This window comes from Sinocyclocheilus anshuiensis, unplaced genomic scaffold, assembly GCF_001515605.1.
Source record: "Sinocyclocheilus anshuiensis isolate Anshui unplaced genomic scaffold, SAMN03320099.WGS_v1.1 scaffold354, whole genome shotgun sequence".
NCBI lineage: Eukaryota > Metazoa > Chordata > Actinopteri > Cypriniformes > Cyprinidae > Sinocyclocheilus > Sinocyclocheilus anshuiensis.
In genome coordinates, this window is record NW_015544195.1 from 21,671 (window position 1) to 46,738 (window position 25,068).

At 38.0% G+C, this 25,068-nt stretch overlaps 1 protein-coding gene across 2 annotated transcripts in view; it reads right to left on the reverse strand.

The window, feature by feature from the left end:
- Nucleotides 1-25,068, reverse strand: part of LOC107696682 (nuclear factor of activated T-cells, cytoplasmic 3-like) — a 69,308-nt gene that overhangs the window by 11,584 nt on the left and 32,656 nt on the right. For both annotated transcript variants that reach the window (XM_016497139.1, XM_016497140.1), the window contains exons 4-9: nucleotides 15,614-15,813; nucleotides 14,264-14,436; nucleotides 14,003-14,143; nucleotides 7,205-7,260; nucleotides 6,815-6,941; nucleotides 2,803-3,819 (exon numbers count right to left, since the gene is read on the reverse strand). In XM_016497139.1, the coding sequence (XP_016352625.1) occupies nucleotides 2,803-3,819; nucleotides 6,815-6,941; nucleotides 7,205-7,260; nucleotides 14,003-14,143; nucleotides 14,264-14,436; nucleotides 15,614-15,813 (1,714 nt within the window). The remainder of the gene's footprint in view (nucleotides 1-2,802; nucleotides 3,820-6,814; nucleotides 6,942-7,204; nucleotides 7,261-14,002; nucleotides 14,144-14,263; nucleotides 14,437-15,613; nucleotides 15,814-25,068) is intronic.

The window sequence follows — 25,068 nt, forward strand, 5'->3', positions numbered from 1 at the left end:
TGAATGAAAAAAATAATGTTTTATATATATATATATATATATATATATATATATATATATATACACTACTATTGTGACATTTTATTTTATTTATTTATTTATTTTATTTGGATTTTTCTAAATTGTTTTTATATGGTTTCAAAGTAATAAATCGTAATGCTTTAGTAACATATAGCAGTGATAGCCATAGAGTATTCATTCAAATGCAATAAACAATAATAATATTAATACATAATATTATATGCAATATAGTAAATCATTTTGTATAAATACATAAGTGTATTTTTCCAAATGGTGTTTATAAATTTTCTATTTATTCATTAAATAGGCCTATCGCAATGCTTTAGCAAACATGCCGTACATTTCACTAGTAGTGATAGCTGTATGTTGACGTGAAAGGAGGTTTATGTCAGTGACTGGAGCTGTGTTCTGTTCTATTTGGAGTTAATTTCTGACCTCCTTAACAACTCACAGTGCTCAAGAACTTCAGTCAGAATGACACAGACCCTATTTATAGTGTGTGCTTTAGGGAGGATACAGTCCCTGGTGAAATCAGTTCAAAACTTCACTTTTAAAAAGGCTCAACTCCATCCCATCTCACACACTGAATTCATGAGGATGTCTAATGCTATATGCGAGCAACATGTAGGCAGTGAATACTTAGTGTGGCTGAGCATGCCTACTCTGAAATATTGAGCACGTATGCGTGTAACCATGTGTCTTGTGTTAGTGTGTGATCTGAAACGGTGAATTAGCTTGTGCACATCTGTGAATTAGTATGCAGCTGGCCAAGAGTGAGAATTTTGTGTGTATGTGTGTGTGTGTGTGTACACTACATATAGTGCGGGCAGTTTTAATTACTCAGAACAAATTCTGCATGGACACTTCACTACACACACACACACACACAGGCACTTTTCTAATTTGAGTGACTCAAGCTGTTCATTAACTCTGTCTGACTGCACATTTGAATATGTAACTGAAGAACTGCAGAAAGCAGAAGTGACTCCCCGTGATCACATTCTAGTCCAGGATCCGTATCTTAAAAACATGACGACATTGCTGAAATCTGTGCTGATGAACTACAGCATTAGCCTGAACTCTTTCATCAGTCATCCACGAAAAAAAATTATCTACTATGATAGATGCACCAGGTTCAAAGTGCACAAAATACAGCCCACAAAATATTTGAAATTTCAATAATAAATAGCTGAGTTGCGAATAAGGAATCCATTGTGGTCTGTTGTCTGAACTTCTCACATAAACACACCATCAGCAAAAAATATCCACATAAACACAGAAGTTGAGAAACAAGCTCTCCCGCTCTGGCTATGCTCGGAATAGAATAACTAGTGTAGTGCTTACTGTATGCTGCACAGTGCACACTGAATACTGTATATTTTTAAAGACAAAAATAATGTTAACTAGTAGTATGCTACTGTATGGTTCATGCTGCCACATGACCTCATTACATGCATGTAATTCTTTGACTGGCGAGAACTTCACAAAAATAAAAATGGCTACATACACCATTGAAAAATTTGTGGTCAGTAAGATTTAAAGTAATTAATACTTTTATTCAGCAAGGATGAATTCAATTGATCAAAATTGATACTAAAGACATAATGCTGGAAAAGATTACGGTTTCAAATAAATTCTGTTCTTTTGAGTTTTCTATTCTTCGAAAATCCACAACAGTTTTCAAGAAAGTTTCTTAAACACCAAATTAGCATATTAAACTTTTAATTTAAAATATGAATATTTTGCTGTATTTTGATCAAATAAATGCAGCCTTGGTGAGCAGAAGTGGCTTCTTGACATGGTAGTGTATATTAAAATTGCAGTTTATGTGACATCTGCTTCATTCATCACACTGAAAATAGGTTATACTGAGCTCACCGCATTATGGAAGCATGCTCTATATACAGTAGAGTATTCTTGCAGTACACTATCAAGTTCAGTAGTTCATTTGAGTATTCTATGCTAATTATGCTATACTATGCACAGTATGCATATTACATAATGCAAAAACAGTTAGAGGAATAAGGTACAGTAATGCAATGCAATGCCAAACACAGTCTCTCTGCTTCCCTCCCCCACACTACTGACATTAGGTCTCATAGTTCTGCTAAGAAGGATTACCGGTGTAATGAATTCGCCCTGTGTCACGACACTCTTAAGATCTGGGAACTGCTAAACACTGTAATGCCCCAGGCAACTTGTGCATGCAAATCCATTTTAGTAAATGAAGCATTTGCTTGTTTATTTAATACATTCTAATGTTCTTGCTCTCCTAGTTCCTCTAATGATTAAGTTAGTACTGAACACATTCACACACATATTTATTCATCCCTTAATGTATTATTCACACACTAGTAGACTGATTAAATTACTCTAATATCCATAAATGACCATATATGAATAAAGTGGATAAAGAGGTAATTATTTCAGTAGTAGTACATAACCAGGGGAAAAACCAAGGACTCATGCAATGTAGGTTTGGTCATCATAGCTAAAGCAAATGCAACCTGGAATTCCCCAGTCAAAAGTCAATGCTATATTACATGCTAAGATTTTAGTATATTATATTAAAATAAAGTTTTAGTAACAAGTTCCAGAAGCTTTAAATACCTTTAATATAAAAGGTGAATTGTATCAATATTGCTTTGTCCTGTTGAGGGACAATTTCTCAAGATTAAATTTTTTTCCATACACTGAACTGCAAGTTGCAGTGGTCACTCTCAAGTGTCATAAGACAATAAAAAAACAAAAAACCTTGTTTAACAAAGTGCAAAGACTCACCATCATCAAGTGTAATATCCTGTAGGCCGATGGTACGGAAGGTGGGCTCTCTATCCTCTGGCTCCTGTTTGATGTTCAGCCTCTCTCCCTGTTGGGTCAACGGGTGCACCAAGGGACCTGCAGGGGACAACCCAGCCAGGACAGGGCTGCTAGCCTGGGGAGAAGGCTGTCCAGAGAGTCCCATGGGCCCCAGGGGGCTGTTGGATGTAGGAGATGGGGAGGTGGGTGAGTGGTAAGGGAGGGAATGGAGTTGGGGGGACGAGGGCCCAGAGTGGGGAGATGGCAACATATGAACAGGAGCACTGGAGGGTGTGGGACAGGAGGCGGACCGCTGCCCGGCCGGATGGTAAACCAGGGGATGCTGGAGCTGTGGGGCCGGCTGTCCCAATGTGTGGGTGGGTGATGGGACCTGCCCTGGAGCGGGGCAGTGGTAGCCTAGAGAGTGAAGGTGAGGGGCAGAGTGGGCCATGACCTGGTTGCTACCTGTACAGGCTGCGTGGCTAGGGCTAGAGCCAGGCCCCGGAGGCACTCCAGAGGTGGGTGTCGAAGAAGCCGGTCCATACACCATCCCCAAACCCAGGGAGTGACACCCAGCCGGGTCGGCCTGGAAGGGTATTCGCTCGTATGCCTGTGGGGAGCCCGCAGTCATAGGAAGACTGTGCTGGCCGTTGAAGTGCATGTTGTGCTGTATGGGTGGGTAAGACGGCCTGGCAGTGGCAGCAGGGCCTGGGTGGAAGGGCATCTGGCATTCAGGAGGTGCATTCAGCCCTTGAGCCTGAAGGTGGGGCAGGTGGGGAAGAGTTGGGGAGCCCATTGGGGCGCAGGGGGCCTGGAGAGGGTGCAGGCCTGCAGCCAGGCCACGTGGGGAGCTGGACAGAAGGCCGTCTGGTGGGTGGGAGTGCTCTGGGGAGGACAGCGGCTGAGCACAGACCAAACTGGCAGCATGGACAAGAGGCATGGACATGGGCGGCACGGCAGGGGAGTCCAAATCATCCCTATGTTCCTGCTTGACCCGTACTGCAAGGGTGGAGAGAGAAAGAGAGAGACTTGTCTTGTCTTGTCTTGTCTTGTCTTGTCTTGTCTTCCCTTCCCTTCCCTTCCCTTCCCTTCCCTTCTCTTCTCTTCAAACGCGCAGACAATGAGTAATAGCAACACAGTATTCAGTAACCCATTTCCCGATCTGCCATTTCCCTGGCCCGCATGAGTGGGGGATATTTTTACTTGCCGTGGACTCTAAGAGAGCATATGTTGCCTGCTTGAGTGCCATGTAAACCAGTGCTGAATTTGGGAACTGAAGAATGCTGTCTGCCCTCCAGCATAGCTCCAAATGGGAACCAAAATCCAGTTCACAGCCCATACGCTGCTGCAAGGCCATTACTGTGATAAAACTGCAGTTTCCCGATATGAAGAGTAAGTGTGAATGCATTTGAGTCTGGTATTACTCACTGTGTACCTACAATGCATCTGACAAAAAGTGTAGTTTCAGTTGATAAACACAGCTAATAGCATTCATTTCTAGATGCATTTTGGACCAAAGCTGGTGGATTTGTGACCAACAAAGAAGCCTCATACATTCAATTTGTTTCATTACAAACTACTTCCTCACAGGCCCAGCAGCTTTCACACTGTATTTAATTTTGAATTTGGATTAAGATCTCTGCTCATCGCATCAGACGGCTTATTCATTACACATGAAGAGTCTGGCTCTAGTCTAACAGCACAGCACCTCAGCCCTTCCCCCTGCCATGCCACATTCTCAGCGGGCCGATGCCATGGCAACCACAGTCGCGTGGCCTGTTCAGAATATTGGCTGCCTGTGCAGTCGTCTGATTGGCTGAGGCCCAACGGGTTAGTGTGGAAAACAGGAAACCCTAATTTGAGTGGGTGCTTTGTGGAGCGAAGAGGGTGGGCGGGAGGCTGGGCCTATCTCGCTCTCTTACTCTCCCTCTCTTTTTGTTCTCAATCTCTTCCACAGGTTAGCATGCAACTCGGCGATAAAGACACCAAAAAAAGTTGCTCATGTGTGATTTAATTACGCCAACGCTGTTTTTCGGTTTGACTCACTTTGGGAAATTAATACCAAACCGGCTTATTGCTACGAGAACCACACACGATTACACTTTATTAGAAACTCTATAAGCCAAAATTAGATGTCGCCTTTTACAACACCCTGCATTTTGGTCTATTTCATCATATGTTCAATGTCAATTTCAAAAGCAAAACTAATAACGTACTGATGTAATGTATGTAAACTCAACATGTGTGAGAAATTATAATAGTCATGTGAATCATCAACCTCATCATTCAACAGACTTATCATAGGGGAAAATCTTCCAAAATGCAAAGCAATTCTGCAGAATATGACTATTAAGACAGATGAAGCCAATGGGAGATGGAAAAAGAATGACAGCGTTTAATGAGAGCGAGAAAAACAGAAAGACAAAGACACTGAAGGGGTCTAGTTCTTGAAAACCCTAGATTTTCATGCCTCCAGCCACATGTAAATCATGCTGATTCTTTCTTTAAAGTATTTTACATGAGCGGTTACCAGGTGCTCAACTGTTACTGGAACAACCTCATCCCTAACCACACTGGTGCATGGTGCAGAGGAACGCTGGCATGATCAAACGGGTGACTCTGCTGTGAAAACCCACATGTGTGCCATTCTTGTTACTGTTATGTCAAGTTAGCAAGAAAACTATTTTGCATGAAATTGAGTCACATGATTGCTGTGAGGCCAGATTCAGACACAATTCTTGATGTAAGGTGGACATTAAGTTGCAGTCACCACAAATTCCAAAATGCAAAATTATTTAATATATATATTTTTTGCGCATTTTATATTCAATTATTAATAAAGACCAGATTATTGATTACAGATGCTTATTTTTACTGTAAAATGCAATCACTTACAAAAACATTTTATACTGAGCTAATTTTCAACAGAGTATTATTTGATATTAAATAATTATAAAAAATAATTATTAAAAATAATAATTTAATATTTGATATATATATATATATATATACACACACACAGTGCACAGCATAAATGAGTACACCCCCTCTGAATAAATATAAAATATGTATTTTCTTAATGATCACTAATATAATTAATGGAAAGATGGCAAAATTGAAACATATTAAACATATACTTAATAAAAACAACAAAATATATGCCAATATTTTCTGTAAGATAAGTCAATTAGCCAATTTTGTTTAAATGAAGGATTGCAGAAATGAGTACACCCTAGATTTAATTCAGAAAATGTATAATATTCTAGTACTTAATAGAATGTTGGTGCTACTTCTGCTATATTTCACACTTAAAACAATAATTTGGTATTCCTCTTGTACAATTGTCCTCTTTTATGCTAAGAAATAAGTCACCTGGCAGTTCTCTCCCAAGTGGTTCCACTGCTGCCAGCATTAAGTCTGAGTATGATTCAGTGGGCTATATAACACTTTTAATTGTCAGGAAATTACTTGTCTTTAAAAGTTTTGGTTCAATATACTTACCTGTTGATCAAAAATAGCCTTAAACCTATACTTTTTTTTTTAGTTAGTAACTTTCAGGAGGGTGTACTCATTTTTGCAACACAAAATTGTATCACTTTGATAAGAAAATCTTATTTTGCTGAATAATTTTGGCATTCTTCTTTGGTAATTGATCAAGCAGGCTTGTTGGAGTTGCAGTTTCTGCAAAAAAATTCTGCACAACTGTTTTCAACACTGATGATAATAAGAAATCTTTCTTAAGCACCAAATCAGCATATTAAAATGATCTCTGAAGAATCATGTGACACTAAAGACTGGAGTAATTACCATTAATGGAATAAAAAATATCTTACAGACCCCAACATTTTGAACAGTAGTGCATATAAATTTATATGATGTCATAAAAGTATGACACTCCTTAATCAAGAGCAACAACAGTTACGGAGCTCTAATTTCATTTAGGAAATAAGTGCCGTGATGTGCAATTGATTGCAATGTGCTGTCAAATACGTACCAGGAAGATAGGTAAAGCGCTGTGACTGACTCCTTTTCCGTTTGCCATTGCACACGTAGAACTGCACCTGCACTGCTGAAGTGACCGTCTTACTGTGATAAGGAGGCACCTCCACCACGATGCTAGACTACAGATGGAGACAAGAGACATAACTTTACTAAACAACACATCATTGATGTCTGAGACAAAACCTATCAAAGTTGTCCCACTGACTAATACAAAGTGCAAATCTAGTCAAAACATACTATAATGTGCTCAAACCTGTCAAACACTCATTTCAGCTTTTAGTTCAAGAAAGAAAATAAAGCCTGAAAAGGGTCTGTAGACATATTTACGTCTTGTGTATCGTCTGTGCTTTTGTTTTATTTAAAAAGGAAAGTATTCACTCACTCCTTGACTCTTCTCTCTGATGATCTTCGCCTCCACCTCCCACTGTGGTCGTCCATCTGAAAGAAAAAAAAAAATGTTAGCTGCATACGTGAGAACAACATATTAGGACAGATAGCATACACAATGATCTGAACTGAACTCTGTGTGCCAATATTTGCCTCCTCAAAATTAGGTAACCTGACCTGATATCTCCTCATTACCACCTCCACCACCACTATCATCATGTCTTCCAGCCCTCCACTGAAGCTTTAGAGATTAAGGTTACAAATAGCCAATCAGCATTAAGTTTCATCAGGTTCAGAGGGGAGCTCTACAGCTGCATGTTTCTACAGGTGCTCCAGCACCAAATCCAGAGAGAAGCTTGATAAATTGTGCCTTGCCTTGAGAATAATAAAATGATAAATTGAGTTTGCTTGCAAACGATAAGCCTTTTTCCTCATAGTGAAAGAGGTTCAATTGATCAAATAGATCAAAATGTCAGCTCTACGCAGGGACTGCGTACAACACTGACCTGACTCTGAAAAACAAATGACATATTAAATTCTCCCAAGAAAGAGGGCTAGAAACGCTGGAGCTGTATTAGCAGAGTGACTTCTTAACAGCAGGCTACTTGAGAGAGAGAGACTTTTTAATGAAAATCAGATCAGTCTCACTCTGTTTGTCCTTGCTGACAGGAACATAGAATTCACTTGGGCCCCTAACAGGTAATGATGTCATTTATAAAGCCATTAGAGTTTCAGAGAGATGTGTGGAAGAACATTATTTATTGTTGAATCATGGCAAGATGCGTGGAATAACTTTATTCATAGCACAATGCTTCCACGTGCTGCCCGTGGAGAGGTGCAGGATCTTTCGGAAACATGCTGTCATTTCAAGTTTTTCCTTTGCCATGAAGCTAATCAACTGCGCAGACGTCTTGCAGACAGAAAATCAAAGCCAAGTGACCAGAGCGAACTGGTTAAGACTGATCCTAGAAGGGAAAATAGTCACATAAATTACATAAACTGCACAAAGACCATGACACAGGTCTGATTTACGCTCTTAAACACATTTCCAGCTTTGAAGTTTGTGCCTGACATGAGTCTAACATGAGTCAAACAGCAGTATAATCCCAAGAATGTCTAAAATGAGTCATTTTGCATGTGTAATGTTTATGAGTGGATATACTTTTTGAGGACTTTTATCAAAGTAAAGATACCGCAGTGAGCAGTTTCATAATCACCTGGTGCATTACACTCCAGAGACCGCTGTTTACACGAGGTTACTGTGTAGTGTCTCCGCTCCCTTCTGTGTCAAAAGGCATTTTGCTAATATGAGAATGACCTTGGACACCTGTAACTTCAGCAGTAGTAGTACAGCAGCAGCACCTGTTGACATTCGTCGGACACCGGAGAGGGCCCCACATGAGGGCAGGTTCAAACAGGAAACAGACTCCAAAGCCCGGTGACAAGCACACACGCTGTTCTAATTCTTCAGCCCAGAAACACCACTGTTCTGTTATTACTACTATGATAAACAAACTCAAGAAAAATAAACTTCTAGCAAAATCCTACAAAGCTTTTATGTGTCATTATGTGGAATTAAATGTCCAGCTGGCAAGTGTAAACTAGCATCAACTGAAACAGATGGTTAATGTAACTCTTCATTTACAATTTCCTGAATCATTAATTATAAAAACAACAAAAAAAATTTGTTAGCTTTCCCGGGCCTGATTTTTTTTCATAGTAAACACTTAATTGTACTTAACATTTCATATCTGCCATTTATATTCTCTCACTGTAACCAAAACAAATGAATTCATCTTCTGTAGACTCTAGGGGGGAAAGGGCATTAACCCTGTAAAGCTTGACATATGAAATAACAGTGGAAGAGATCATTGAAACTAGACAAAATATATAGATATAAATATATTAAAAATTACATATAAATTTATATTTACATTTTAGACATTTAGCGGACGCTTTTATCCAAAGCGACTTACAAATGAGGACAATGGAAGCAATCAAAATCAACAAAAGAGCAATGATATACAAGTGCTATAACAAGTCTCAGTTAGCTTAATGCAGTACACGTAGCAAGGGTTTTTAAAATCATATAGGCTAATAAATAAAAAGAAAACAGATAGAATAGAAAAAGAATAGAGTATATATAAATTATATATAATTATTATATATAAATATATACAAAAAATATTCTTTGTCAAGTACTATATTTGATACATTAAGTTAATGGCATATGAAATAAGAGAAAATGGCGCTCATACTGTACTTGAAAAAACAAACAAACAAACAAACAAACAAACAAACACTTAATTTTATCCAGAGGACCAAAGTCAGCAAATATATTCAATGTTCTGCAATTGCTGATATTTATATGATCAAAAAGTAAAATAAAAGTTCTGATAGCTTTTTATCAGTATAAGCAAAATTTTTGTCTTGAAATTTAAAAGCTTAGTTTTATGATCAAATCTATGCAGTTTCTGTTTGTAAGGGGAAAAACAACGTGATACAATACAATGATGACTTAAACATTCCACAAAAGCTTCATGTCTCATATTTGATACTCTCTATTTTAACATTTTTTATGCTCAAATTAACATCATTTATAATAACAAATATACATGAAAAATCAAGTGAATGCTGACATATTACAAACAATATAAAAGTTACATAATAGAAATGAGCAAAGATTTCACTGCAAACAATCCTGTTAAGTTTCTGAATATGAGGGCAGTACAGCCTTTGCTATCCAGATCTATATTTATCCAGGTGATTAAAAACCTGAATCTTTTGTCTACTTAACTATATATCTATCCACTCAGCAAGTCAAAAATGAGCTACAAAGTCTCAGGACCACCACATGGGCTACTCATTTAGACACAACCCATCTAATTACTGTAGATACAATAATCACTCAATTAGATTAGATACAATCTGACAAAATTAGACAAAAATGATCAGTCCTCTTCCTCTCAAACATCCTGGTTTGTCCCCTACCGTTAGAGTGACCCTTAGAGACTAAACCCTCTCAGATGGACGGCTCTGTGCTAGTCAACAAAAAGACTTGCCTTCTCTCTATATTTTGGAGCGAATTATGGATATAATTGGATGCATTCCAGACTTTAGCCAGAGATCTTTTTTAATTTGAAGAAACTCTGAATGAGCTTAGCATGGGTTACTATTGGAGCAATGTCACATTTTGTGAAATACAGTATCAAAATATTATAATACTGCATCTACATGTGGTATGTTATCATGAAAAATACAAAAATAAAGTAAAAAAAAAAAAAAATCATCATTACCTTCCTCATTAAAAAGGTTTGCACATAAATTAAATGTCCTTAACGGGTACTTAGTCATGTGAGTGTACATCATTTAACTATATTTTTTATAGAATCTGTAGCCTAAAAACATTGGGCTGGTCACCTTATTGAGGCTGACGTGTTAAGAACACATGAGCAGCTCAATGCTACTCATTTTTCTCAGTAACCCAGTCATTGAACATTTTCACTTGCTGAATACATATTTAATGGCTTACTGCAAATAGAGCATCAGTATTTGACATCACTAACCAACAGTTTATGTGAGGTGGATAGGTCAGTATAAAGTACAAGACCAGCGTCATATTACAGAGTGCACCTTTAACAACATATTAAATGTCAATAAAACACATCTGCAGAACACGTTCTCACAAATCACATAGACACTCTCTGATAAGCTCCTGCTTGAAAAGATATACATTTTCCCCCAGAGCTGCTCAAGGCCAGACATAAGAGCCAAATTTCCACCCAACTTGTTCTAGCATCTCAGGACTTTTCATTTTTATACAGTGCAACAAAAACATGGGCTATCACCATAAAGGTTGCCTCGAGGGCTTGCCACTTTACAGGGAGCCAATTGGAGGAGAGGTAAGTTCCAAAGGGTGTTTCTCCGAGTCAGTTTGTTGGTGTAGAACAGCCCTGTGTGTTCATGTGTAAACTTCAGTCGAGTGAGTCAGAGTGTCATTGTCTCAAACTAAAAAAAAACCAGAATGCCGTTCTTTCATTGCCTTCATCTGAGGCTGGTCCTAACTTGTGTTTCATTACTTACGAACGAGCGATGGAAAAAATGAGCAAGATAGAAAAAGAAAGAGAGAGAAATACTGTGAAGAGTTGCTTATCGAAGAATTTAAACAAGCGCACACAAGTGATACTGGAAAGACTGATTTTCTACCATGCCTGACGTTATGAAGAGTAAGAGAGAGAGAGAGTGAGAGAGAAATAATAAATAAAAAAGGAAGACTGTCTGCTGGAGATGACAGACTGTCTCTGAGGGCTCTGCTCATTGTGTAAAAGGTCTATTTCAGCTCACAGGGAGACTCAAAGGATCAACAAAAATCCATACAGACAGAGCACTGTTGGGGATCATGACACAGTCTAACCCCAAAAAGTCAGTCTAATAAAGCCTCTTGAAAGCAGTGACTGAAAGCTGAGGCTTCAGACTGACAGCCACATGGCAGAACGGGAGAGAAAGAGCTACCTGCAACAAATGAGCTTCAGTCATCTGCCAGGTAGATGTAACTAGCGATATTCAAAATTAAATATATGTAAAATTGACAACCAAGTGGGTTGCTTGAATGATTAGTCAACTAATCTCAAGGAAGTTCTGAATAAGTAGGCTGGTCTCAGGTTCATATGGCACCAAATGCATTTCTTAGGGTGCATTTCTTCAGTTTCAGAGAATAATTTGTGGTAAAACTTTCATTTAAGCCTGTATGTTAAATGTGTTAAAGGTATTTGGTATGAAACCTTATAATATATGTTGTATGTGTTAAAGTTAAGAACAATAATAAATAAACAACACTAGATAAAACCACATTTTAGATTTCTTGCCCTATGTAGAAATACAATCATGTCAAATTTAGTCAAATATTTAATTGACTAAAGAGAACGCATATTTGTATTTTTTTTATCAGCATGTAGTCAATGAGGGAAAAAAAACATTCACTGTCCTAACACCTAACACAGCAGAAACAAGCCACCAAAATGCACTGTGTGAAATATGGAAATATTTAGATTTTCATGGTTATACTTTTAAAGGATTTTTTTTCTTGTAAAAAAAATTGATATAATGCAGCATTTACTTTTTGGCCCAAGGCACTCAATTAAGTTATATTTTTGGATGTTTTACTACAAAGGCCCAAAAATCTAACTTAATTGAGTGCCTTGGGCCAAAAAGTAAATTTTATCTTTTTGTAAGGCCACAGTCAACTACTAATTTACTACTTAATTAAATTAGTATCTGACTGTGGCCTTACAAAAAGATTAAATTGGTAAATTCTGTATTACATTACTCATGTACAGATGGCATTATAACACAATATATAACAAATCACACTCCTTAAATGTGCAACAATATACAGGGAAGCATTTTAATGTACAGCTTTGGTTGTACAAAAAATGCTTTATGAAACAAAAAATGCATTCTAATGTGCCTTATTAAGCACCTATGAAAATGCAAAATTATGCTTAAAAAGTATTAAATACACAGGCTTTAGTGAAACCAATCATTTTATTTCTTTTCTTTTTTTTTTAGATAAGGAAATGCAAAGTTTGTCTTGCACACACAGGAAGCTATTATTTGCTTTGTGTCTTGGATCCAGCGAGTGATCAGCAGTGTGCCTGCAGCCAGAGCAACCCTGCTGACCTCTGAGTCATCCTTACAGCAGATGCTAAGGTCTACAGGTGAGCTCTAGAACAACAGTGACATGCCACAATACGGCTAACCATAAATCTAGTGTGTGTGGACAAGAGAGAGAGAGAGCATAAGCTCTTTTGGGGGGGGGGTTCCTTATGCTTATAAACTTGTGAACAAACAAGTTTATAAGCATAAGGAATGAGGGTGTGTATTTGTGTGCACAATGCACTTGCACGTGTTTATGTGGTGAGCGCAGTTTGGATGTAGGTGTGTGCAGAGTGCATTTGTATATATATCTATATGCATTTATGGAGTGAGCGCTTGCTTGAGTGCAGTGGTGTTTGTGTAGGTGTGCAGGTGTGTTCATGCTGAACTGCACTCACACATATGCGTGCACACACACACAGTGTCCCCAGAGGAGAAGGGAAATCGTGGGAGGTCAAGATGCTGATAAAGCGAAGATAAATCACTCTGGTTAGACGAGCAACAATCAAATTCCGCTCTCAAATGAGAAGTGAGAAATCGACACTCCCTCACATTTTACCCGTCACTCCAGTTTCCCAAAGCCACACAGACTTTAGCTAAAACCCACCTGATCTTGCTGTTTTTAAGTATAAGGCTGGTTTAGCTTCACTAAGACAGAGATTAGTGCAGGTATAACTGTGACCCTTGAGGGTAAGACAGGTGAGGAGGCAATATTTGCTCACAGTGAATGATGAAGACATTTGTAGTGCATACTCAGCTGTGCTTGCAGAGCTTGCAGCAACCTGCTAAAAGGAATTAGTACTAGCCAAATGCAAGTGACGATACTAAGTGGAGGGATCTAATATCACCCTAAAAGGGGTTAATTTTGATATAATGACCTGCTGACTGTAGCTTAGTGCATAGCTACTTGATAAATTAATAAATGGATATGAAATATTGATTTGATTTTAAATTATGTATAAAGTGAGAAAAATATGTGGGAAGAATAGGCCCAAGAGATACAGTATGAAACTTACATTTTCTTTAAAAAAATGAAAAAATATTAAACAAAAATGCTTGAACAAGTGTTCCAGAGAGCCAAATCATGGAGAAAAGAAACTCCAATCTAAAATAGCACTTGAACCCCATTGATTCTTACCAGGACCTTTCTCCAGAAAAATGACCTTTGACTCAGGGAAGAAGTTGGAGCCAGTGATGACCATTTCCTCTCCTCCACTCACTGGGCAGCTGCTAATGCTGGCCTTCTCGACCTGAGGTAACTCCTGTGCTGAGCGCTGGGCTATTTCACCACAAAAACAGATAAGAAAGTAATTTACATTAGACAGTAATATAACATAATATAATTCTTTTTTTTCACCCTCAAATATATATTTCTTCTATGTGTGTGTATAAAACCTACAGCACTCCACTGGAATTGAAGCAGCCTGCAGTGAGACCACTTTTCCATTGGGTTGTGGGATGTGAACCCGGAACACCACACGGACCCGAGTGTTTTTCCGTCCAATATCAGTCTCTCCTTTCCTCAGCTCAATGTCAGAGTTCCTCAACTTCAGGATTCCAGCACAATCAATACTGACAAACACAGCAGGAGAAACACTTGAGAAAGGAGTATCCATAACAGTTCCATCATCCTACCTATCAAGCAAAGCTTTTTAAATGATTTCTATTCACTCCAAGTCATTTACACTCTTTTTATACTCTTTTCTTTATGGAGTTAATAAATAACTGATAACAAAAAGGAATATTTTTAATTGAACAGAATTCAAAGTTTAAGCTGTGCTTATTAAAAATGGCAGATATTATTGTTTTCAATTAGTTGGACTTCAGCACTACTTCTGCACAATTAAAGTGCATTAAGCATAAAATTAGTTGTTCCAATTTAGCAGACTTTCAGTATACCATTTTAGTATACTAAAAGCACAATTGCAGGGTATTTTTATTAAGCGCATAACTACGTAAATGTATTTTTAGTAAATTAACAGTAAATAAATGTATTTCAAATAAATTTCAGTATACTTATTTTTCACTATAGGGTATTCATGAAAGAATACTACAAAAAGTATATATCACAGTTTCTGCAAAAATATTAAGCAGCATAACAGTTTTCAACATTGATAATAATAAGAAATGTTTCTTGAGCACCAAATCAGCATATTAAAATGTTTTTGAAGGATCATGTGACAGTGAAGACTAAAAATTAGATATAATATTATATAATAATCAAATGAATGACAAATTTTTGAAAATGTCTTCTCTCACATAGCAAATCAACTTGTGATGACATGTGATGATTTAAAAGACTCATATTTAATCCAAATCCAATAGTGTTTTCAGTTATGGTTAGGTTTAGCGGCCATAGTAAATATCATTATCTTAGAAAGAAACCGTAGCTCTTTGGAAATACGGCTTCTAGAGTTTCTGCATATTTCACTACATTGTGATGACCAAATTCCTTTACCTAAAACCATCTACACTGTGTTGAGCAGCTGACAGTCCCCACAAGGACAATAACTTTATCATCCTGAACTAAATAATTCATATTTTAAAATGCAAAAATGTTTCTGTGAGGGTTAGGTTTAAGGATGGGTAGGTTAGGGGATATTCAATATTATTAAAAACAAAAGTCAAATGGAAAGTCCTCACCATAATAGAAAAACAAATGTGTATTTATGCGTGTGTGTGTGTGTGTGTGTGTGTGTGAGAGAGAGAATCTAGATTGATGTTGAAGTGAAGAGCTGTTGGCAGGTACCTGGCAGACATATTGTTTTCAGGAAGGAGAGGAATCTCGAGAACCTTCGTGCTGGTGATGATAATTTCCTGGCTTGCCGTAGCGACAGTTTTTCCTGTTATGCGGTGAACCTGGTAGAACGCGTGCGGCCTCAAATAACGGTCATCCGCTGTCCCGATGAACATCTGCAGGTTCACTGGCTTCTCATTGTAGCTAACAAGCTGTTAAAAAAAGTGAAGAGGTGAGTCAATATAATTTTTTATTTCCATGAAAATAAAGAAGTTAATTGTGGTTAAGCAGGATTTTTAATGGACACATGAACTGCTATGAAAAACAATGATATGAAGCAAAACATACATTTTAACGGGAAGATGACTGGACTGGAACTTAATTTCTGCAATAATCCAAAAGACAGTAGGAAAATCCTATGTGTTTTTTTTTTTTTAAGGAAACAGGGTGATGGTAACTTCCAGGTTGGCCTACAAAATAGTCATCCCTGCAGCACTCAATAGCCAAACCAGATATTTTTGACAGGCTATATTGATCTGGAAGCACTGGACATCCACCACATCAAACGGCAATTTGCATGACAATTATTTCCCCCAATGCGTTTCCATTTGAAGAACCCTGCATATGCGCAATTACTTCCCAAATCCTCATCCATGCACATTAATATCAGACGTTAGGCCACTTTTTCCAAGACGACTTCAAAACACACACCAGCAAGTAATTAAAATCCAGACAGAAACATAAAGACACGTTTTCGAGTCACGAGTAAGGGAAAAAACACAGAAACCGAATTGAAGGAAAAAATAAATTAGCGGGTAGAAAGGTGAGAAAAGAAAAACAAAACCATGAAAGACATTCTACTTCTGCTGCTAAAATAGTATAAACAAGACTTTCATCTTCTGAAAATGGAAATAGGGAAGTGAAAAACCCATTAAAATGTGAATAATTAGATGTAACACATCATTCTGTGAAGTCGCTGAAGTCTTTTCCAGAACAAAAAGCTTTCAGAAAAACGTTTTCCTTCCTGGTGCTGCACACAAGGGTGTCCGACGCAAACCTCAGTTAGACACAGGGAGCCGGTGTGGCGATGCAATGCCCCATCCAGCAGTATGTACACACGTTTGACCTGCCAATATGCTTCCCAGACAGGTGAGGAGTTCAGAAACGGAGGGGAGCTTTTCCGCTGACATGCGTGTGTGGGAGGGTGTTACTTAGGCTGAGCACACAGGCTCCTAACAATCTCTCTACTGTTGAAATGTTATGCTTGGCAAACACTGACCCAATGCAGCAAAAGAGAGAGAAACTGGGAACGAGAGCAAAAAAAAAGAGAGAGAGAGATGACCAACTCACAGGTAACGGAAGGACCAAGCCAACCACAGCAACACAATAATGAGAAAAACATGCTTCACATATAAATTGACGGGTCTTGAGAATAAAGCCAGATATTTGTGGAAAGGGGAAAAAGAAATAGACGGTGGGGAAAAGAGAATCAGGGAACAACGGAAGACTTGGATGGTGATGGGATTTGGTTCATGTAGTTCCCAGGACAGCATCGTTTTATTCGACTTGGAGACATGCGTCACTGAGAAAATTATTAAACCAAAAGGGCATGCTTAGTTTCAAAATATTAATGGTAACATTTTACAATAAGTTTCTATATGTACAGGTTAATAGCTAACATAAAATAACAATAAAAACAACTTTTAGCATTGATTGATTTCTGCATATAATAATACATTTTTAACAAATTGTATTATTTAATGTTAACTAATGTATTCTAAACTAACATAAATTAACACTGAATGGTAGTTTTTCATCTTTTATTTTATAAAAAAAAAAATAATTAACCTAGATTTTAAAATTCTGTAAAACAATTTGTTGTTCATTGTTAGTTCATGATGCATTTACTAATGGTAATCAGCTGAACATATTGTAATGTGTTACCATGGTTGCCATATTGCTGAACTAAATTAGACGACTTTAGAAAAAATGCTAAATGGAGCATTATGGGTCAGTCTTCATGAAAGCTTTGCCTCATCCTTTTTTTACAGGACTGAATATACTGCACTCTATATTTTTATGGGCTCGCTCTGGGTCAGTGCATTGAGACGGCGGGGAATTCAGAGGCGGAGGTCATGCTTATGCTTCAAGACCTAAAAAGGGTGAAGGGCTCAACTTAAATGAACCATGACCCTGCCAACACCATGTACATGTAAGATTTATTTCAGTGGTAAGGGTCCACCACCTCTGGTAACAGCTGCGAACCTTACTGGACACCAGGACATCAGTTCTTGTGTGTGTGTGTGTGTGTGTGTGTGTGTGTGTGTGTGTGTGTGAGAAATGGGTTTTTGTTGAATTTCCTGCAAAAATACCCATATCATTATATATACTGTTATGATGAAATAAAAATCCCCATGTTGTTATATACGATTTTTGTCATATCACTTAAACCTAATGACTGTATAATGGTGTACCATGCAAAACCTCAGGGAACAAAAAAAACTGGAAAATGTTTGCAGGCACTTATTATTTCTCTTTCTCTCTTACAGGGTCGTGTGATAAGAGGTGCTTACCGGTTTCAGGCGGTCATTACAACATTTGAGATGATATTGGGAGGCTGTCCAGAACTTAACGCAATAGACTGGCGCTGTGTGTGTGTGTGAAATGGGTTGCCAGGTTCACACAAAAACTAGCTCAACTTGCACTACCATTAAAAGCCTGGGGTCGGTAACATTTTGTAATGTTTTTGAAAAGTCTTTATTAGCAAGATTATTACTAAGATTGAAAACGGTTGTGCGGCTTATATTATTATAGTTTTGTCACTTTTCATCAATTTAATGCATCCTTGCGGAATAAAATATTAATTAAAGAAAAAAAATCTTACTGATTCCAGACTTTTGAATAGCTTTTGAATGGCTGCTCTCTAGTTTTGCACAGTGTGCAACATACATCTAAATAGTGCTTATTCATCCCAATCAGTCTAATTTGCAAACTCTGGCCAACATCAAAAGGTGAATTTCCCTCTACCGTTTTAATGATGTTATGATATGATTTAAATCAACATGAAACCACAATCACAATCCATTTTCCTTCCAAATTATGATATATTTCTGACCGAGTAAAACAAAACATTCAATATTCTACTGGGAACTGACTGGATTCTGAAGAGTAGACGTGTCATAGCATAATGGAGCCAGTAATTACATTTTGATGAACGATTATGAAAACAAACATTTCTGTTTAGAATAAAATGCACTGATGAATCATGCACAAAAGAACCAGGAACATGTATTATTAAAGTAAACAGTGTTAATTCTGATTTCATGTTCACTTTAAGGTCACCAGATACATTCAACTCAATCTGGAATGCTGTAAAATGAAGTATCCAAAACCCCTAACGGTCAGTATGATGCACTATAATGTAAAATCACTTTACAAGATGATACATCAGGCCATGGACATTTATGACTTTTGGAAATTCCATGAACATGCTGCAGCCTCAGCAAAGTTTCAAGACATTTAGAGCAGCAACAAGGCGCCACATCCTCGAGGAGTTTCTGAAGGCCTGTGGCTCAGCACGACCACTGCACTCTTTCTTTCTCATTCTCTCTCTCTCTCTCTTGTTCTGTAACTGTCATTCAGAATTTTTTTTTTTAATATTTAAAAATGTCATTTATTTCTCATTTTCAACAGCCATTTTTGCAGTCACTTTTGATCAATGTAACGCAGCCTTGCTGAACAAAAGTATTAATTCCTTTAAAAAATTACTGAGACCAAACTTTTGAACGCTACTGTACATGTGTCAAAGCCGTTTTCCCCCTGCCACTTTCAAAATGGCAATTAGTCAAAGAGATTTGTGGATTTAGTGATTAATTTTTCAAGGAAAGGGACATCATTAGTGTTTTGTGAAGTGACTATATCCCTGCTCTATTCCCGCTTATTTTCTTCTTTTAATCCCGAGGAAAAGCTAGGAGAGGTTTGCTGCAGATGGACAACAGAAAACAAACAAGCTTAAAAACCAAGACTCTTGAATGAGTGATGTGGCATCTCTCCAAACACAAGCAGCTACAGAAAACCTCCTCTCATCACATCTGCAGGGCTCAAGAAATCCACAATGTGCATTTGTGTGAAATTTCACCAGACGACTGTCCCTGGACTCCTGTAACCTCCCTTCCCTGACACTGGTTATATTAAACTGCTGACATTAAGAACAGTCACATGTCCCATAGCTGGAATAAAGCTAGCGGGGCAAAAATAGCCTCCCTGGGTTGCCTTTCATATTGAGGACTAAATAAAGACGTCTCATTCCAACTGTTTCTGATTGCAGTGTGGGCTAAAAGAAACACAGAATCAGATGGTCTAAAAACAGCAGGAAGGCACAGCCTAATGTACAACAAAGCATGTGAAGCGCATGTTTTGGTGTGAAGCGGCACGTTTTGTGCTGCCGTACTTGAGGATGCACGTTTCATCATGCTTTGACTCCCTACACATACCCTCTAAACCTTGAATTTCCCCTTCAAGTTTCACGTCTCCTTCCCCTATTCTCTTAAATCTCTTTCTCCACTCCTTCTTCTTTCTCCATCTCTCTATCTCTCTCTCTCTCCTTCCAACCTGCTGCTGGCAAGTTGTTTCCCTGTGTTGCTCTGTGGTTGCTATGGTGAGGGCCAGCCGGTGCGTGTGTGTGCATGCATGAGTATGATTGTGTGTGTGTGTGGGTAAACCCGAGCCTGAGGGGGTGTGGAGGAGACTCAAGGTCACACAAAAACAGTCTCACACACACACACACACACACACACACACACACACACACACACACACACACACACACACACAGTGGCCTCTGGCCCCGAAACATGGACTCGTGCTGACACGCTCTCTGTGCTTACTGGACACAGCGAGAGGTCTGTTCACCGATGCAGTGTTTACACAACATATGCCTGTGTGTGTGTGTGTGTGTGTGTGTGTGTGTGAGAGAGAGAGAGAGAGTGTAAAGGGGGAAAAATAGAGGTATACACATGGAGAGCACTCAGACCCAGGAGGCTGGGCAACCAGTTGTTTAAATAAGGGGAATACATGTACTTTCTTCTCTCTCACACATACACACACAGAGCATGTGTGAAAGGACTGCTACGACTCTCACACAAACACATCCAGATATAAAACACCTGTATACAGTGAGTACAACATTTCCCGTGATGTGTACCTCTCTCACCCCCTCCGTTCTCACTGTGCTGTATGCTACTCTTCACTCTTCAGTCCACATCAGATACAGCCTCAGGCTGCTGTACAACAACAAAAGCCGTACACACACCGCCGTACACTCATGAGGGTATACAGACAACAGGGTTGCTCCACAGACAAGCACATTGCGAGCAAAACTTTAACGGTAAACAAACATCTCTGATCAGCACTGAAAATCACCCACCGTGAGGTCTGAGGGTCACTAAGGTCAGCCATCTTGTTTTTCACAATGATGTTATCCGATACTAAGCCATGTTGCTCAAAACAATAAATCTAATGTTTTTGTGGAAGGATTGATTGTAGGAATATTCCAGATTAAAATCTACTGATTTACTGTACCATATATAATATTTTGACTAATTTCTCAGTTTGTTAAAACTGTATGTGTACATGTAAATGTAACGCATTTATAATGGAAGATGGCTAGAAATAATGTTTATATTTTATTAAATGAAATGCATTCCTGTAACTTAAATGGTAGAGCATAGAATGCATGAACTAAGGGGTAGGCGATATGATTTTTTAATTGTTTTTATTTTTGTTATTTAAAATAAGAAAAAAAATTACAAACACAATAGAACAAATAAATATGAAATAAACTTTTAAGTTTTTTAGCTACAGTAGGCTAAAAATAAAAAATAAAGTTAAAAATATTACAGAAATTGAAGAGTGTATAAATACAACACTGCATAGTCTTAACTGTAACCATCAAACATGAACTGATTCTTATTAAAGATCCAAAAGTGATTGGTGATTGGTGATTGGAAGTGCAGTGAGTGGTTAACATTATTAATGACAGATAGCAGCAGGTAAATTAGACTTCTGTCCCTTTAAAACCAGCTGCACGGATCCAATATACTAATACACATCCAGTTTTCACCCAACTGTTTACATTTATTTAACACATAACCACCTGTGTTTAGATAAATACTCCACACGATGGCCATTTTGACATAATTGTGTGCGCATTTGACCATTCAAGCACAATAAAACATGACAGAGATCTGTTTTTTTGCGATTGCATGCTGTCTGATAGAGGGGCTTTCAGTGCGCATGCTTCGGCTTTGTGTCAGTCAACGCAAGCAGCAGATTGAGTTCTTTTTCACTGCTTATTGCACTTAAGTTTATTAAACATCTCACATGTCACAAATTCTGTCTGAGAGAGGGGCTTTCTGAGTGTGTGCTTTGTGTGTTTGTGTCAGTCAGCGAGAGAACCGCATTGAGTTCTTTTTCAATGCTTATTGCACTTATCTCGTCAAGTGCGTCCCACTCTTTATTTTCTCATTCATGAATGTTTCTTTATCACTCAAGGGTGTATATAACTTTTAAGTAGTACTATGTTACGCAGATACACATGCATACCACAGAATACACAATAGAGCAAAATATCTAATGATAGACACTTTCTTCCACGGTAATGATATATACCGTCATACCGCCCAGCCCTATATGAACTGATAAAATGTATAACTTAAAGGCAACGCAAGTCACTTTGGATAAAAAGGATCTACAAGCAAATGCATAAATGTAAATTTATTCAGTAAGCCCCGCTTACTGCCCGACAGGCTGATCATCACTACATGCTTGTAAGAGCAAGGTTAGAGCCTCTTCAGCCTGTCAGGCAAGATGTGGGTAATTTTCTACAACAGGCATGTACACAATGGTAGTCCCAAGTCAAAATCATCATTTAGAAAAGTGCTTAACAAAAATACAGGCTTTGCATTTCTGCTTTTAACCTCTCCAGTACAGCTGCCATTACTTTTCTTCTTTGTGATAATTGACAGCCTGCAACAGATGCTGTCAGTAGAGTTTACCCAGAATTTTTCTTGTAAAAACACAGGGTAATTTATTTTTCATAAAGCTGGTTTCCACCATGTGTGTTGATTCCACTGAGCCTTTTTATCTACATAAAGGCCCTGTGTGAAAGGTACAAGTGACTTTCTCTGAGAATAAAACACACGAACAGATCCTACGGCTAATGTAAACTCTGCTGCCCTTTGTGTGTGTCTTTGTGTTTAACCAGTTCAGTTGTGATCTCTAACACACACATTTACATTTAGGAAAGTCTATGCCAGATGGGTTCAGAACTTCTACGTCTCCTAGCAACAGGTGTGCTGATTTTGGTTAAGAGTGAACCCAGAGAGCGCGAGACGCAAGCGAGGTTTGTAGGGCATTACACAGCATTCCCCGTAGATCTCTGAACTGTGAATTAGCCCAGTCCAAACACTAGCAGTAAACACTGTCACTTTGTTTTGCTGGTGTTTGTCTGGCTACTGTATGCTGCAATCCGCAGCCTTCTGTTATGGCAGCTTGACTTACACACCAGATAGATACACTTGCGCGCATTTCTCGATTTCACCACAAAACGCGCCTCTGATTTCTCACACAGTAACTGGAGTGGTAAAGTGCATGTGCGTTTCTGGTTGTAACATTAGCCCATTCAAGCCCCAGTAATGCAAATTTCACAACCTTCCTGTAACCTCATGACCTGTGTAAGGTCCACCATCCACATAACTGGCCTATTCGTTACTCTACACAAACTATTACACATTGCACCTCTAAGACGAATGCAAAAAGGACGGGGTAGATAGGACAGATTCTTCTGCTTCAGGATGAAACATAGTAGTAAAAGCAGCAACAGAAAACAGGGGGACTGTAGGTAACGTATTCACTCACACACATTCACTCACACCAGTGTAATTTTGTAACAACACTCACTCGCACAAACTACCTTTTAGTTTATAACACTCACAACACTGTTGACCCAGTTTTTTTTTTTAAATCAGGAATAAATTGAAATAAAAATAAATAGATGTTCCAATTCCATTTGATGTTTATATGGTTTCTCAGTTAAAAGCATATGCAATAGCATTGATAACTACAGTATCAGAATAACAAGCATATTTTGTTTAGCTCTTATTGGCTATTAGTGGCTGTTTGTTCGCCTATTATTAATAGTTACCTTTTTTTGGTCAACAAATGCTAGGTAAACACAGCAAGTGTAATGAAGGTCAGGAGCATAGAGGTGTGCCTTTAACTTAACTGTTTAACAGTTCACTCAGAGATCAACATTTTAAGTTCATTTAATTCAACTTGTTTTGATTTAATGACAGCTGTCTCATCCATTTTTTTTTTTGAGGTACTACCCTCCTATGCCATCTCTACCAAATTATGTATACATAAAAACACACATACAGCGTCTGTGCTAGTTTACACCTGGCATACAGGTGTATGGGTCTGTCCTCCTGGCTAATTGGCAGCGTAAGTGCTGCTGAAGGCAATATGGCTCAGTGAGTCTGTTCACTGTCTCTAAGATCCAGTCACCGCAGAGAGGCTCACTTCCAGGACAGATGGAGTCTGCGGTGTCACCTGCTGACGTCACAACAACAGATACTCCGCAGTAGCAGCCTAAGACTCCAGCAGCGCATGCCCCAGAAAGCATCATGGGAAACATTATCGTAAACAGCTGCTCGCCGAAAGGTCTGAAGGTATGGGAGATTTTCCATGTGCAGATTTTCCCAAATGGAACCAGAGGCTTTCAAAACCACAAGTAAAATTATTTAAAGAGTCGAAATGAACAAAAACCAAAGAAAATTTTTAAAATACAATAGTAACACTATTTAATTTAATGAATTTGTTAACATCAGTTAATGCATTAGGTATCATTAACTATTTTTAATGCAATGTTTAAAAAAATAAAGGTTAATATTCATTCATATACAGTTGCTCAGTTTTAATTAATGATGTCTTTTAATAACAAATGTTGTATAATAAAAAATGTATTAGTATTTGTAGAAATGAAAGTTAACCTTTATAAACGCAGTAATAAATGCTGTTAATGGATTAACTAATGCTAATTAATTCAATCCTGATATTTTGATAAAATTATAAAAGGAATCTAACCCATTTTTACCACCATTTTTACTACTTAATCACTAAGATTTACCTAAACTGCTCAGAAACTATACAGAGCATACTGAAAAATACAAGTATACATCACTCTTATGCTAAACCACCATTAAAACAAGCGTAATCATAACTGGGAACAAAACATAATTTGATTCTGATTGATGGTGTGGTATAGTTAAATAAATTGAGTAAACCCATGATTCATAAATGGGTTAAAGAAGATGACAAACAATGACACAGCACTATTTAGTGAGCACATAAACACACATGAATTTTCCCTATTCATTTAATTCTCCTCTTGTAAAAATATGACCAAA